The sequence below is a fragment of the Glycine max genome, chromosome 13 (genome assembly GCF_000004515.6).
Source record: "Glycine max cultivar Williams 82 chromosome 13, Glycine_max_v4.0, whole genome shotgun sequence".
NCBI lineage: Eukaryota > Viridiplantae > Streptophyta > Magnoliopsida > Fabales > Fabaceae > Glycine > Glycine max.
This window is the reverse complement of record NC_038249.2, coordinates 44,708,561-44,724,437: the sequence shown is the minus strand read 5'-3', so window position 1 is coordinate 44,724,437 and position 15,877 is coordinate 44,708,561. Positions and strand designations below refer to the sequence as shown.

The window sequence follows — 15,877 nt, the reverse complement described above, 5'->3', positions numbered from 1 at the left end:
TGCATTTTATGCCAAATAAAAATATGTCGTGGAAGGAAATTATTTGTGGTTCTAATATCTTATATATGATTATTATTCACAATAAGAAAAGCCTTTTACCCACAATAAAGTTTGTAAGGAAGTCCTTTTTGTGACATCAAATACTTATGGGCCTTCTGGGTTTCACTATTTCTATTGTTATAGTCTGGTTTTCATTGCTTACACATATTTTTTTCTTACGTTTTTGTGCTTTTACTCTGGCTTGTAGCAGCAACGGTATATAATTTGTCGCATTCTGATTGCTTATAATATTTTTTTTCCTGAATATACTAAGTAACATGTGGATTGGTGTTTAATGGACAGGTTCAGAAGTATCATATTAAAACAATGGAGTTATCTTTTAACAAGGTCGATGGAACTATGATAGATGGGGTGGATTTGATTCAATATCAAGCTGCAATGCAAAGCCTCCAGGTGTTGAATTGTAGGCAGTTCTTGATGTCCCTGTACATTAGGTTGGCGCATCTTGGAAAAATTTAAGCCATTCACTATCAGGTCTCTTTTGTGCTTCAATCAACTTCGTGGAGTCTTCTACCACTTATTCTGCTCCTGAATTGGCATTTCAATCAGCTTTGGGCAGTTTAAGATATGGTACACTGCCACGTGAAGCTGTGTGCACTGAGAATCTTACACCTTGGTTGAAACTCCTTCCTTGTTGAGATAAAGCTGGACTCTCTTCCTTATTGGAGAGACCATCTATTTACAGAAGCTTTTACCACTCTCAGCGGTTGCACTTGACAATGTCCACAGATCATTCAGATGGGTCAAGATCAGGAATTAATCTAGAACAAACAGTTACAGTTGTACTCCAGCCCAATGATCAGAAAGCAGGTATGAACCATGTCAGTGAAACAAAGATACAATACAACCAAGCTGGTCCCTGAGTTCTATATTTGGAAGAAAAATCAGTGGAAGATGTGTTCTTTCCAAGTTGAGTAATGTTTAACTTCATGCTGAGAGAGATCTAGTCTCTCAACTTGATAATCTCTAGAAGAGTACTGCTAAATTTGCTGTTAATGACACAGGTCCTGAGGATTTTAGAAGGAATGCTGGCTTTGAATTATCTGTTACTCCCAAAAGGGTGCATGCAGAAATGGAAACGAGCTCCTCAATTCTGTATGAATATCCAATCAAAGAATACACAGAGACTGAACAATTTGATTTAGGCCTAACGTGGAAGCATCCAATTGTTTGGTATAGCCCACATGCACCTTTATATGCCAGTAGATTTTCGATGGGAAGTGGGAATGAAAGGGGTGCTATTGCAATATCCTTGAAATTGATCCAGGGACTTGTTGCAATCAATAACGTTAAAGAGAGGTGTAAGTTTCAAGCTAATGTTCTCCAAATTGTGCCTTTGGTATGTTAAGGTATATATTATCATACTTTGCAATTAGTAGTTGATGAAAGGCCTCAAGCACTCACAGATTTTGTTGAGAGAATGCGTGTTTCGCCTTCCGAAGACAAAGTATCACCCGGGGTGATGGAGATGGTTCTCCAATGTCATTGTGAAATGAAGTCAGTTGTGTATTGAGTATAGTGTTTGATAAGGTTTGATCAAATTTTTACTTTCCATTTGTACTTTAGTAGTTCTTTTTCCTCTCAATGTTTGCCTCACTTTTTTTTTTGTTGACATTGAACTGTGTAAGTTAATGTTTGTAAACAACCTCAGAAATCTTAATAAGGAACTCATTGTATTATATGAAATAGGAGGAATCATATGAAATATCAATTTGATTTATATTTATAACTTTTTAAAGTAGTGATGGAAGTGAGTGAGTCAGGCCAAACTCTGGCCCTGCTTGAGTAAAGGTGAACTGCCCTTTTAGCTCATGGGCTTCCCTTAAATTGTCCAGGACAGTAAAATATAAGCCTGTTTAACCCTTCCTCTTTTAGGCTGCTATGCTCATATGGGCCTTGTTGACCCATTTATAACATACAGCTAACTACATGTCACCATGGCATAAAAAGTTGATAGTAATGTGGTATCGGAAGCCTTATGTGATATGCTCACTTTAGATTATTTTAGGATGGATGAATAGGAAATTGGTTTGTTTTTCATATCAAATTGGATTTTGACCTGCTTTTGTTTGTCTGCATAGGGCTTCTTACACATTGATGAATACCCTCCAGATGTTAATCAAGGATTTGGCATTCCATCAGCAATAATAAGCTTTCCTGACTTCCATGCTGGTTTGCAATTTTCTGATAAATCTCGAAGCAAGTCACCACTGTTGTTTACAGGTTATTTGAATCTCCACTCTTTCTGCTTATAACACGTATACATATAGTATTCGTTAGTCATGCCTCTAACTATCTGGATTTGTAATGCAGGAAAAGAGTCTTGTTCTCTCTTACACAGAACTTTTACTTGTACCCTTGACGACTCCTGATTTCGGTATGCCATACAATGTCATCACAATTACATGCACAGTTTTTGCTTTGTATTTTGAATCTTTGCTAAATGTTCTCTGGAGAGGAGTTGGAGAGGAGGAAAGACTTTTGAAAAATAAAGGTAAACCTTAGCTCATGACGACTCCTGATTTCAGTATGCCATACAATGTCATCACAATTACATGCACAGTTTTTGCTTTGTATTTTGGATCTTTGCTAAATGTTCTCCAGAGAGGAGTTGGAGAGGAGGAAAGACTTTTGAAAAACAAAGGTAAACCTTAGCTCTTGTATTATCTGCATCCTGGGACTCAAGTAATGAAGTAATTCAATTTTGTACAACAATGAGCAATCCCCAAGCATGGTGCTATTGTAATTAACAAAGCATTCTTACCTTAACAGCCATAAAAAAGAAAGCATCCTCACCTTTTAAGATTCACTTTTCACTTTGTTCTCTCTCTGCATTAGCTTTCCAGATTGTTGCCTAATACCTTCACTGAAATTAATGATCACATGCACTTATCACAAACTAGACATGAAAAATTCATTAGCAAACTAAATAGTCTACATGACTTTTTTGTGTTCTAGTGGTCCTCTTATATGAATGTCTTTGTGTTGCTAAAGTATATTAATAGAAACATGGTATCTTATCAGAAAGGATAAGAGATTTAAACTTGTAGAACTTTGAGTGTTTGGACTTCCCAATACCCAAAGGCCCCAGTTCTCTCACAAATGACAAGATTAATAGGCAACATGCCTTATTTGTTAAACCAAATAACCTCACTAATGGGTATCCATCATATATAGACTTAAGTCTGGTGTGGAGGATTTAATCTAAATTTTGATTTGTAAGAGTAACATGTACTTTTATATCATAAATTTTAATTGTTTACAGGCCTAGTGCTATGTATTTTAGCCACTGCCTTCCCTCTCATTCTTTTGTTTAATTATTCTTATTCAGCTGCTAACGTCTTTGTTCTTCTACCTGTAGATGCCAACAAAGCAGTGTTCCTTCACCAAGTGCTATCTAAACTATATCTGCCAAGCTTAGAGGCAGACCGTTGGAATCAACTATGCCCTCTCCCTTGTCATCGTCCTTTGTTAGTCTAAAATTGTTCTTAGAGTACTACTGGTTGCAGGAATTGCCGTTGCATGGCAATACTATTCATAATGATATCTTCCAACTAAGTAGTTTTACTTGTACTATAGTCTAATTGCATGTATTTTCATGTACAATACAAACCTTCCAGTGCCCAATGTGCCTTTACTTTCTGTTAATATATCATCTTGGTACTCTTATTCCACTTTTTTAAAGTGGGTTCATGATATTAGCTTTATAATTTATGTATGCATGGTTTAAAACTATTTTTCAGGATGGTAGCACAACACGGTGAAGAGTTGATGTAGTTAAGAGGAGCTTACTATCATAGAATCTGAATATCCAATGACTGAAAGTGAGTACGTAAGCCTACTTGGCCTTCTAAAATCAAGCACTTGCTCAGTCCTTCGAATACTAGAATACAAAATATGCTTATTCTCTAACTTTCCTTGAATTTTCTTTATTTTGTACAAGTATATAATTTTTCCTGTCTACTAGTTTATAGTTTGATATTTAAAATACTCTCAGTTTCCTTGGATTTTCTTTATTTTGTACAAACTTCCTGTGACAAGCTCTGTTTGGGAAAATTTATGCAAGTTTTCAAAATAAAGGGGAGTTTTGTGAAGTAATGGCATAAATTCAAGGGAGTTAGGACTTAGGAGTAAACTAGGAGTAATTTGTAGAAATTAGTTTTAGAGCATTCTAATATAAAACCTTTCTTATTAGCATGTAAATGTCCAGGTACTTTTAACATACAACATTTGCTGGTTTGTGTTAGAAGTCTTTGTATCACTTGGTTTTTTGTTTTTTATTTTCATTTTACTAACTTAACGGGAAGACAAAATCATATATCTTTAATTATGGGGGCTTTTGGAGACATTTTTGAATCTCCACTAGCACATTTCTTCCTTCATCTTTTCTTTATATTTTTCCTCTCAAGTTTCTCAATTTTTTTTCCTTTTCAACTTCTTCAGGAAGCATCCTGTCTCTGCCCCCTCTTCTCTCTGCCAACATGTTATGTGCTAGGTGAAGAAACAACCTTTCCTTCAGCTCTTGCATTTCACATACATCTGGCACAGGATACAATCATACAACTTCTCCCGTGGATATTGTGCCTTTTTTTTCCAGCAGGTTTTAAGATACCCCATCTATACAGTTGGAATATCGAACACCTCTAGTTGAGCATTCTAATCTCTGCAGTGAAATACTGGTAAAAATTGTTTTTATTCATAAATTTCTACTCAATTTGGTTCCTCAGTTCACATTTTAAGAAGTGATAATGTTATGCACTCTTAATTTAGCTATACACAATAATATCTGTAAGGATCAATTATTCTTGAATTGATTTTTTAAAAGTTTAATTAATTGAATATTATTTTAAGTATATAATGTTTTTTTTATCTATTTTTATCTTTGTATTTTTTTTTTCAATATAGTCACTTATAGAGAGTTGGAGTAGTTTTTAAAGAATCATTGAGGCCATTTGCATCAATTGCGAATAAAGGCTGCATGTTAAATAGACCAATTTGATTGATGAATTTGATTCATATTATATTTATTAGTTCTTATGGCAATTGAAATTCTATATTCATCATCTGCAAAATTTCGATATACAAAAATGACCTGTCCTTGAAATCGGAAAATGTGGTTGCTGCTGAGATGAAATTTTATATTCATCATTTGCAAAATTTCAATATATTAAAATGACATTTCCCATGAAATCGAAAAAGTGTGGTTGCCTCTGCGATATGAAATTCTATAATCATTTGCAAAAATTTTGGTATACAAGAATGGTCATGTCCCTGAAATCAGAAAGTGTGGTTGCCTCTATGAGATGAAATTCTATATTCATCATCTGCAAAATTTCGGTATGCAAGAATGATCGTGTCCTTGAAATCAGAAAAATGTGGTTGCCTCTATGAGATGAAATTCTATATTCATCATCTGCTAACACTGCTTACTTTCACAAGTACATGAACTTCAGGAGAGCTTATAATAATATCCCAGGTATTTCTATAAATGGGGAGTGGATCCAGCAACCTGAAGCAGTGAAAAATGAAGCTGCCAACTTCTTCCATAATAGATTCACTGAGCAGATGCTTTCTAGACCTACCTTGGATGGTGTTCACTTTAAATCTATTTCTCAGAGGCAAAAAGATCAGCTGACTGCCCCATTCTCTGACCAAGAGATCAAAGAAGCAGTGTGGAGTTGTGGAGGGGATAAATGTCCTGGGCCTGATGGCCTTAACTTCAATTTTATTAAGGAATTCTGGGATGTGCTGAATCCAGAGTTTAGAAGATTTGTGGACGAGTTCTATGCTCATGGTACCTTTCCTAGAGGCACCAATGCTTCCTTTGTGGCTTTAATTCCCAAAGTGTCTCAACCACAGTCCCTAAATGATTACAGGCCTATATCCTTGATAGGCTGCATGTATAAACTAATAGCTAAGCTTCTATCTAATAGATTAAGGTCTGTTATGGATGACCTCATTGATGAAAAGCAGTCAGCTTTCATCAAAGGAAGACATATCCTTCATGGTGTCTTGATCCTTAATGAGGTGGTGGAGGAAGCAACGAGAAGCAAGAAGCCAGTAATGATTTTCAAGGTGGACTTTGAAAAGGCCTATGACTCCGTGTCTTGGTCATTCTTGGATTATATGTTGCTTAGATTGGGTTTCTGCCAAAAGTGGAGAGGATGGATATCAGCTTGTCTTCATTAAGCAACCATATCAGTTTTGATTAATGGTAGCCCATCTAAGGAGTTCAACCCCTCTAGAGGTTTGAGGCAAGGAGATCCTTTAGCCCCCTTGCTCTTCAACATAATTGGGGAAGGACTCACTGGTATGATGAGGGAAGCAGTTCAAAAAAATCTCTATAGAAGCTTTCTAGTTGGAAAGAAGAAGGAACCTATTAATATACTGCAGTATGCTGATGATACTGTTTTTGTGGGTGAGGTTGATTGGCAGAATGTTCATACTGTAAAGGCCCTACTTAGAGGCTTTGAATTGACTTCTGGATTGAAGATTAACTTTGCTAAAAGTCAATTCGGGGTAATAGGAGGTGGAGCTAACTGGGGTTTGGAAGCAGCTAATACCCTGAACTGCAGGCAAATGAACTACCCTTTTCACTATTTAGGCATTCCTATTGGTGCCAATCCTTCCAGTCTGTTGGTTTGGGAGCCTCTCATCACTAAATTCAAAGCAAAATTATCAAAATGGGCCCAGAAAGATATATCCATGGGGGGGAAGGTCACACTTATTAATTCTGTTCTCAATGCCCTTCCAATCTATCTTCTGTCCTTTTTCAGGACTCCCCAAAGCATTGTCCAAAAATTAATTTCCTTACAAAGGAAATTTCTATGGGGAGGAGACAATACTCATAATAAAATTCCTTGGGTTAAATGGGCTGATATTTATCTGCCCAAGAATGAGGGGGGATTGGGTATAAAAGATATTTCGAAATTCAATGTAGCCTTGATGGGTAGATGGATATGGGCTTTTGCAGCTGGTCAGCAGCAGCTTTGGGTAAGAGTTCTAATTTCTAAATATGGTGGATGGCCTGAGTTCCAGCATGATACAGACAAGAGGGGATTTTCTCACTGGTGGAGGGATCTTAGAAAGCTATTTCACCAGTCAGATCACAATATCTTCAAGCACCACTTGAGTTGGAAGGTTGGATGTGGGGAAAGAATCAAATTCTGGACAGACAAGTGGCTAGGGGAAGACTATACCCTTGAGCAGAAATATAATCAGTTTTTTTTTATTAGTAGGCAGCAAAATTCTCTCATCTCAGACATGGGTGAATTTAATCATGATAGCTGGGAATGGAACCTTAGATGGAGGAGAAACTTATTTGATCATGAAAGTGATTTAGCTGTGCAGTTTATGGAAGAAATCTGCTCTGTCCCTATACAACGATATATCAAAGACTCTATGTTGTGGTTGGCTGAACCCCATGGCCAATATACTACTAAATCAGCATATAGCTTGTGTATTAACCCCAGTACAACAAGTGCAGATGGGAACATTTATAAGACAATTTGGAAGTTGAAAATCCCCCCTCGGGCAGTGGTGTTCTGTTGGAGGCTTCTTAAAAATAGACTTCCCACCAAGGCCAATCTTTTGAGGAGAAATATCAGTATGTAGGAAGACATCTGCCCTTTGTGTGGAAGTGTTCAGGAGGATGTGGGTCACTTATTTTTCAATTGTACCTTGACAAGAGGTTTGTGGTGGGAAGCTATGAGTTGGATCCGGGTTGTAGGCCCCCTTCCAATCACACCGAAGTGTCATTTCATTCAATTCTGTGAAGGATTTGAGGAACCTAAGAATCATAAAACAAGGTGTGGGTGGTGGATTGCCTTAACTAGCTCTATATGGCAACATAGGAACCAGCTGATCTTCCAAGGAAAACCTTTTGATCCCTATAAAGTCATATGGACCATGCAATCTTTTTAGTTTGGTCCTGGATGAAGGCTAAAGAAAAAGACTTCACCTGTAGTCTCAACCACTGGTCTTCCAATATAATGACTTCCTTTGTTTAGGGTGTCTTCATATTATAATTAGGTTGGGTGGTTTTTGGAGGGCAGCACTTATGTGCTTTGTAATCTCTTTTCAGTACCTTTGGTACTGGTTTGATTTTATAATATATATATATATATATATATATATATTTGCCTTCCAAAAAAATATCATCTGCTAAATTTCGGTATACAAGAATGTCCTTGACCCTAACCTTGAAATCGAAAAAGTGTGGTTGCCTCTATGAGATGGAATTCTATATTCATCATCTGCAAAATTTCGGTAGATAAGAATGACTCTGTCCCTGAAATCGAAAAAGTGTGGTTGCTTGCCTCTATGAGATGAAATTCTATATTCATTATTTGCAAAATTTCAGTATACAAGAATGGCCCTATCCTTGAAATTGGAAATGTGTGGTTGCCTCTATGACATGAAATTCTATATGCATCATCTGCAAAATTTCGGTAACCAACCCTAACAAATTCTAACCAATTCTAACAAAATACAACTTTAAATATTAAGGAGGTGCAGTTAGTTAAAACTAACTACCATTACCACTATATTATGACAACTTATCACTAGATGGGTGATATTAGCAAAATCTAACATCCCTTACAATTAGTTTACAAAACTGTTTTCACAGTTGATTGACAACATACTCTAATACCCCCCTCCCCCCTTCAAACTCAAGGGGGAGAGTTTTCAGGAGAAACACTCTTCGCATTGAGTCTTCACATTGAGTTTGGCTCAAATAACTTCAAATTCTGATGCAGAAAGAGGCTTAGTGAGAATATCGGCCCACTGATCTAGAGTTGAAACATGGGCAATCGTAAGCTGCTTGACCAAAATCTCCTCTCTTATAAAAAAAGACATCAATTTTCATGTGTTTGGTGCGATTGTGAAAAATTGGATTAGGTGCAATAAAAATTGCACTCTGAGTATCACAAAAAATAATAGGAGTGGTGAATGATACTTACAATTTTGTTAGCAAAGTATGAATCCAAGTTAATTTAGTGGAAGTATGAGCTATATTGCAATACTCAGCTTTTCTACTAGACCTGACAATGACTTTCTGCTTTCGAGACCACGAAGAAATTAAGTTTGGACCAAGGAAAATAGCAATCCCTGAGGTAGAGTGTCTGTCATCCACATTAGATGCCTAGTCAACATCACAGAAAGCTCGAATAGCTAAGGGTTTTGTAACAAATGTAGGTTAAAAAAGCAAATCATGAAACAAAGTGCCCTTCAGATACCTTACTATCCTTTTTGTCACTTTCCAGTGAGAATTCAAAGGAGCAGCCATAAATTGGAAAACTTTGTTGACAACAAAACTAATCTCAGGTCTAGTAAGGGTAGCATATTGTATTGCACCAACTACAGACTTGTATAAGGTTGGATCATGAAAGGCATCAGCACCATGTCGAGACAACTTGCAGTTGGATACCATTGGAGAAGAAATAGAGTGAGCTTCAGTGAGCTTCAGCCATGTTAGTGTTGTGAAGAAAATCTCTTATGTATTTGCTCTGAGTCATAAGGATAGAATTGTCGAGCAGATACTTGATTTCTAGACCCAAGAAATAGAGTGAGCTTCAGCCATGTTAGTGTTGTATCAGTGAAGTTGAACTACCTGTTAGAATAATATCATCTACATAGACTAAGAGATAAACAACATGCATTTGTTGGCAAAAAAATGAATAAGATGAATCACTTTTGCTCCCAATAAAACCAAACTACAATAGAGTAGATTTTAGCTTGTCAAACCACTGCCTTGGAGCCTGTTTTAAGCCATAAATGGCTTTGTTGAGTTTGCAAACCAATGACTTATTTGCAACTTCAAAACTAAGAGGCTGAGTCATGAAAACAGTTTCTTCAAGTGACCCATTCAGAAAAGCATTATTTACATCAAGTTGAAATAATTTCCACCCATGAGACAAAGCTAGAGTAAGAATGATCCGAATAGTAACAGGTTTGATCACAGGAGAAAAGATTTCATGAAAATCCAAATCATGAACTTGATGAAATCTCTTGGCTACCAATCGAGCTTTGAACCTGTTAATGGAACCATTAACATTTTCCTTTACCCTGAAAATCCATTTACAGCCAATAGCTTGCCTATTAGGAGGTAATGGTACCAAGTCCCAAGTGGGAGAATGTAATAATTTTGGTCTTAACATTTTGAAAAATGAAAGACTCCATCAGTTTTGGAATTGAGAAAGCAATTTGAATGGCTACTAATGAGTGGTAATGACCACTAATGAGTGATAAGGGCTATTAAATACATACTTGATGGTAGAATGCCTAGCACATGTATTTGGTCCCTGAGTTCATCTCTTCCAATTCATTTGATACACCATCTCACCATCTAGAGAGAGAAAGAGAGAGAGCTTAGAAGGACCAAAACAAGACAACTATTTCATGGCAATGACTGGAGGTATGATTTGATTTTTGTTTTTCTGTAACATCACAGGTTAAAAAGTTTAGTATAACAAAAATAACTCAAATGGTTAAACAGGGAAGTAAGTCATCCACTTTCACTCAATTACCCAAACATTATATATTAATTTAGTTTTGAATCTAATATTAATAATATTATTTTCTTTCATTAATTTAATAAAATTAGTTTTGTAGAAGGATGTTTTTTTATCAATTTATTAGTTTGAAAAATGCTATAACAGACAAGGGCTTAGCCAAGAAAGTGACCCACCCAATTAAATTGTGACATCTGTCATTTAACTGTTAATTAGTTTTAACTTTTCTAAATATTTTTTCTTCCAAATTTATCCTTTTTACTTTGCACAAAGTCACAAACACCGTGCTTGCAGTAGATGTTCTTTCCAAGCTTTAACATGTCTTAGATCCCTTCATTACTATGCAGCGAGAGCATTATGTGACCAGCACCGAGTGCTATGACAGAAGCAAATACAACGACCTCAATATCATGATGCAACGTTGCAATAGATCGACTTGTTGCGATGCAGCCTTGTCAACGGTTTGACTGGAATGCAGTCAGTTATGAGAGAACAAAAAAAATCCATTGAGGCAATCTCCGTCTTCAACGGCCAACATCACGATATTATTGAAATGCAGATCACCAGCGGGGAAGAAGAATCAAATTGGCCAAATAAAAGGGGGAAAACTTTATGAAAACCAAAAAACGGTCAATAAGGATTTCAAGATTTTGGTGAGATTGCGCCAGTTGTAGGGTGGGTGGAGGGGTGAGGCCAAAGGTGAAGAAATGCCAAATTTGGAAAAGGAAAGACATTTTACAAGTTAAAAATAATTAAAATTTGATAGACATATATCACATTTTGAAATGGGTCGTTCACTTTTTTCGAAGTAACTCTTTTTTTACATGCCGAAGACGATACATATTTTGAGGCGGGGGGAATACTTTTTTTTTCTTATATTGGACAGCTTTAAGAGTTTTCAGCTACTTCCTTTGTTTCTTTCTAATTATAAATTTTTTTAAAAAAATTATTTTTATTTATCTATTGTTGGTAAATTTTAAGATTATATTCGTTATTTTTTATCAATTATGTTCTTACTTATCTTCTAATCTTTAATTAATTAATTTACACATATTTATTGTGAAGTGGAAAGAAAAATGAATAAAATAGAAAATCCTATAATTACTCTTTTTATAATTAAAGAAATTATATTTCTTAATTTTTTTTCATGACAACTTAAAAGACACATGAAAAGTAATGGAGGGAATGTCATGTACTAATGTTTAGTCATTTTTAGTGTCACACGTGTCTTTTTCTGTAACCTTCTCCCGTCTTGAAGTCTACTTTCATTTCTTCCATTTTCACCAACTTGCTTTTTTTGTTTGGTTTCTTTCTTCTTCATTTTTGTGGTTTGTGTCTTGTATCCTCACTTCCAGTTTTTGCTTTTATTTTTTGTTGAGTTTCCAACTACTAAGTTTTTCATTTTGTGATTTTGTTTTTGTTTCGTTCATACTTGCACGAGAAAACCCATCTCTTCCTTCTCGAGTTTTCTTCAACTTGGTGGTAGTGCAACGTGACGACGAAGAAGCATCCAGCAGGTAAGGTTTTTTTTTTTTTTTGCTTTGTTGTTATGTATGTTTGCTTCCTTTTGGTAGTAACATTGATCTTGCCTATTGAATGTTATTTTTCTATTGAATGCTTTTTTCTTCATTATTTTGTTGGTTTTGTTGTTCCAAGTTACTCCATGGTTTTGCGACCTCTCCCGTGAGGAAGTATCCAACATACTGACATTGACTCATATCTGCACATCAGCAAAGGTTTGTAACTTTCAATCTTCATAGATACTTGAGATTCAACATTTTTATCCCTAAAGTTTCAATTTTTTTGCAACAAGCAAAAAAAACTGAAATAGATTCACGGGTAGTTGAGATTCAACATTTTTATCCTTAAATCTCAATTTTTTTTAAAACAAGAGCAGAAAATTAGTTGTTGCTTTGTTCAATGGGAAAAAAATGAAGTTTTGAACAAACACATGTCTTCTTTTTACTCTCTCTTAATTTTTGTTATTTTTTTGTTTTGATTAATTATTGTTATTATTATTATTAATCTTCATTCCTTTCTCAAGGCCTCACTCTTCCATTCCACCCCTCCCCTGCAACGTAAACACCACAATCATTGGGACTCCGTTAGTTTCTCTCAATCCCCTTCGCTTTATCTTTTCGTCATTTGATTCAACAACTTCTCTTGATTTATATCAATTTTTGTCTCTTTTAATTAGTGGGTCTCACCACCCCAAATTTGTGTTTCTTTTTTATTTTGTATCCATTTTTTGCAATTTGAGAACTTTTTGTGTAATTCAACAATGTTATTTTTATTAAATTAATGAGAAGGTGTGGGGGTTCGATGTAATTTGTTTACGTGAAAGTGTTGTTTACATGTTTTGTTGCTGAGAACTATTTAATTGCAGAGAAGGAGCAACCATACGTCCAAAAGGTTTAGAAGGGTGCAAGCAAAACACAGAGTAATGGACAGTATCAATGAATATGCAGAATCCCTCTTTCAGGTTCATGATGCCTTTTCTCAATTATTATTATTATTATTTGTCCTTCTTCTTTGCGATTTTGCTTCTTTGTTGTGACTTTCTTTTGCATCATTTTTGTCTCGAACCTTTGTGGTGAAACACATTTTTTAGTAACACGGTGACTGATATTGATTGTAATATGTGTAATGTTCTTGAAAAATGATCATTTTTGTCTTTAGGGGTCTAGTTTTATGGATAAGTTTTGTGAATATGAATAACTTCTTACTATTTTGTGTGTTGCTCTTAACTTTGAGAATGTATATGTACTGAGTGTGTCGCATGCAAATTTAGGGAGTGCCACATACTAATGTTTAGCCATTTTTAGTGAATTCCTTTTTAAATGAAAAGAGTGCAGTTGATGAATCAATATAACAGTTAGTACAATATGTGGATAATTAATGCATTTAATGATTAATGTTCAACATCGAATGTATTTAATGTTGAGCGTTAAATACGTGAAAATGCGTTAAATGTATTTTGAAATTAATTTTCAGAAAGCAATTAATTCTTGAAATTAATGCTTTTCAATCCCTAATGTATACAATCGTCTAGAAATTAATTCTTGAAATGCGTTTAATTTTTAAATTGGTCCTTTCGCGTGATATGCTCCAAATTACAACAGGACAAAAATAAAATAACTTTTTTGGTGCGTAAAAAATATATTTGTAAACTTGAAAGAGATGTTATAATTTTTATTAATGCGTCGTTAATATATTAGTTCCTAAAGTATTAAAAATGGTCTCTCCCAATTATTGATTTTCTCTTTCAAATTAATCCCTCAACGTTAATTAAAGATATCAATATAGAGAATAAGGTTATATTTGAAAAAATATTTTAGTTAGATTCTAACTTGTTTATCTATTTAGTAAATAATTTGTTTAATAATTTCTAATATTTTTTGAAATATTATTTAAAATAATGTTTTTAAAAACTCCCGCTTCTAGCTTTTAACTTTATATTTTTTTATCATTAATAGATTTTATTATTTTTTAGTTATTTTAAATTTTTTATTTCAACAACTAATTTTATCAAATACTTATAATTTAATAAATTATAATTTTTCAGTTTCTAATTACCAACTTTCAGCTAATTTTATCTATCATAATCTAAATTGATGAATTTTCAATACATTATATCAGGGATTATTTGTATAATTTTATTATTTTAAGAACTATTTAAGAAAGAGGATGATACTTGATTTATTCTTGTTAGGTTTATCAATTTATGTGGTGTGTGCGTTGCATTATAAAAGCCAAAATACCCAACATTATTATTCTCAATCCAATATGTTAGGAAGACTAGTAAAAAACACGTGTGACAACGTACAAACGATATTTTTAAATTACGATAATTATATGTAAGAAGCTTTCATCTACTTGATTAAGAAGTGACCAAATTCTTCCAAAGTTGCCAAATTATTTGATCTTGTTGTTACTTGGTATTGTATATTCTTCATCTGTGATCATATTTTAATCTCAAAAAAATGTAATCTTGATTATTTTTCTCCCCGGTGATTAGGAAGAGAAATCCCAATCATCAGGGTACGTTTTTTCCGGAAGAAAGATCTGAATATGTTCGATCAGGGATCGATATTTCTTCTTCTTATTATTATTTAGGAAAAAAATATTGATCAGATATTTTGTATTTAAGAGCATTTAAGGAATGCAGCACGAGGAAGAGAGGGAAAGGCACGGCCTACGTAACATGCAGAGGAAAGAAAAAGCTGTACAAGTAAGAAAAAAAATAGAATGTAAATAGTAACAAGTAACAACCTATATACGTATACTAGAAAAGAAATAAAAGTTTGTACTCAATTTAATAAAAACACGCAAAAAATAAAATAAAATAAAAAAGGAAGAAAGAAAGAAGATTGGTGGAGATTAGGGCAAACCCAATTTCGATTGTCATATGAAGTACTACTGCAACCATTTTTTTTAATTCTAACTATAATTTTTCTGTTCATCGTCCTACACATTCCAATTGGTGTGAAAAGCAGTGATTGTTGTTGTAGCTAGTAAAAAATCATTTACGACAATATAAACAAACACACAAATTTATGTCAATGTCACAAGACCCAGTTGCCTTTGTTGATCTGTAATGTACTTTGCAATGAGCGTTGCAAGGATCATTTTCTAGGTCACAATAATCATTACGCAATATTAAATTCTCACAATGTACATGTTCAGGTACCACCGCCATGTGTACTTGATTTCCTACACCATACAATATATTCAGCCACATACATAAATTAATCTAGTGAAAAATCACTGCATATATACAACTCAGAACTGAATATCTTAAATTTGTGTGAAGTATTGCTTACCAGAATCAATGAGGAGAAGAAGCAGCAGGACAGAGAAATAAAAAGGAATTTTCATTTTCTTGATTTAGAAAACAGTGTTCGCTTAGCTTTCGATAGTGAGTAGTGACGCGTATGAGGTACATGAATAAATAGAAATGCAATCATATCATACAATTAATTATATTAGATATAAAAATTAATTAGGGGTACTCTGGTACTTTTACCTGAGTATTGACATAAATGAATAAGTTTCCTTTTGCCTTGTAAAATAAAAGGTTATTAAAATGAGTATATATTTTAATTAAATTAATCATCGCTTAAATTATTAGTTTTTAAATATATTTTGATTTTATATAATATATTAATCAATTTATTAGATTTCATGGAGTGTTTTTTTTCTTAATTATGGTTTTTTTAAATGGTATTTTTTAGTTTATAATCATATTTTTATAATAATTATGATAAATATGTATTATAACGTCAATAAAAAATTGTCGTGTT

General features: G+C 34.1%; 1 protein-coding gene and 1 long non-coding RNA gene across 2 annotated transcripts; both read left to right on the top strand.

The window, feature by feature from the left end:
- Positions 1-779: 779 nt before the first annotated feature.
- LOC112997672 (uncharacterized) lies at positions 780-2,432 on the top strand. The gene is made up of 4 exons (XM_026124882.1): positions 780-870; positions 1,065-1,399; positions 2,142-2,283; positions 2,374-2,432. The coding sequence occupies exons 1-4, from the start codon at positions 780-782 to the stop codon at positions 2,430-2,432; spliced, it is 627 nt and encodes a 208-aa protein (XP_025980667.1).
- Positions 2,433-12,107: 9,675 nt separating this feature from the next.
- Positions 12,108-13,302, top strand: LOC102668121 (uncharacterized). The gene is made up of 2 exons (XR_417792.4): positions 12,108-12,310; positions 12,961-13,302. It is a non-coding gene; the product is annotated as an uncharacterized lncRNA (long non-coding RNA).
- The last annotated feature ends 2,575 nt before the right edge of the window (positions 13,303-15,877 follow it).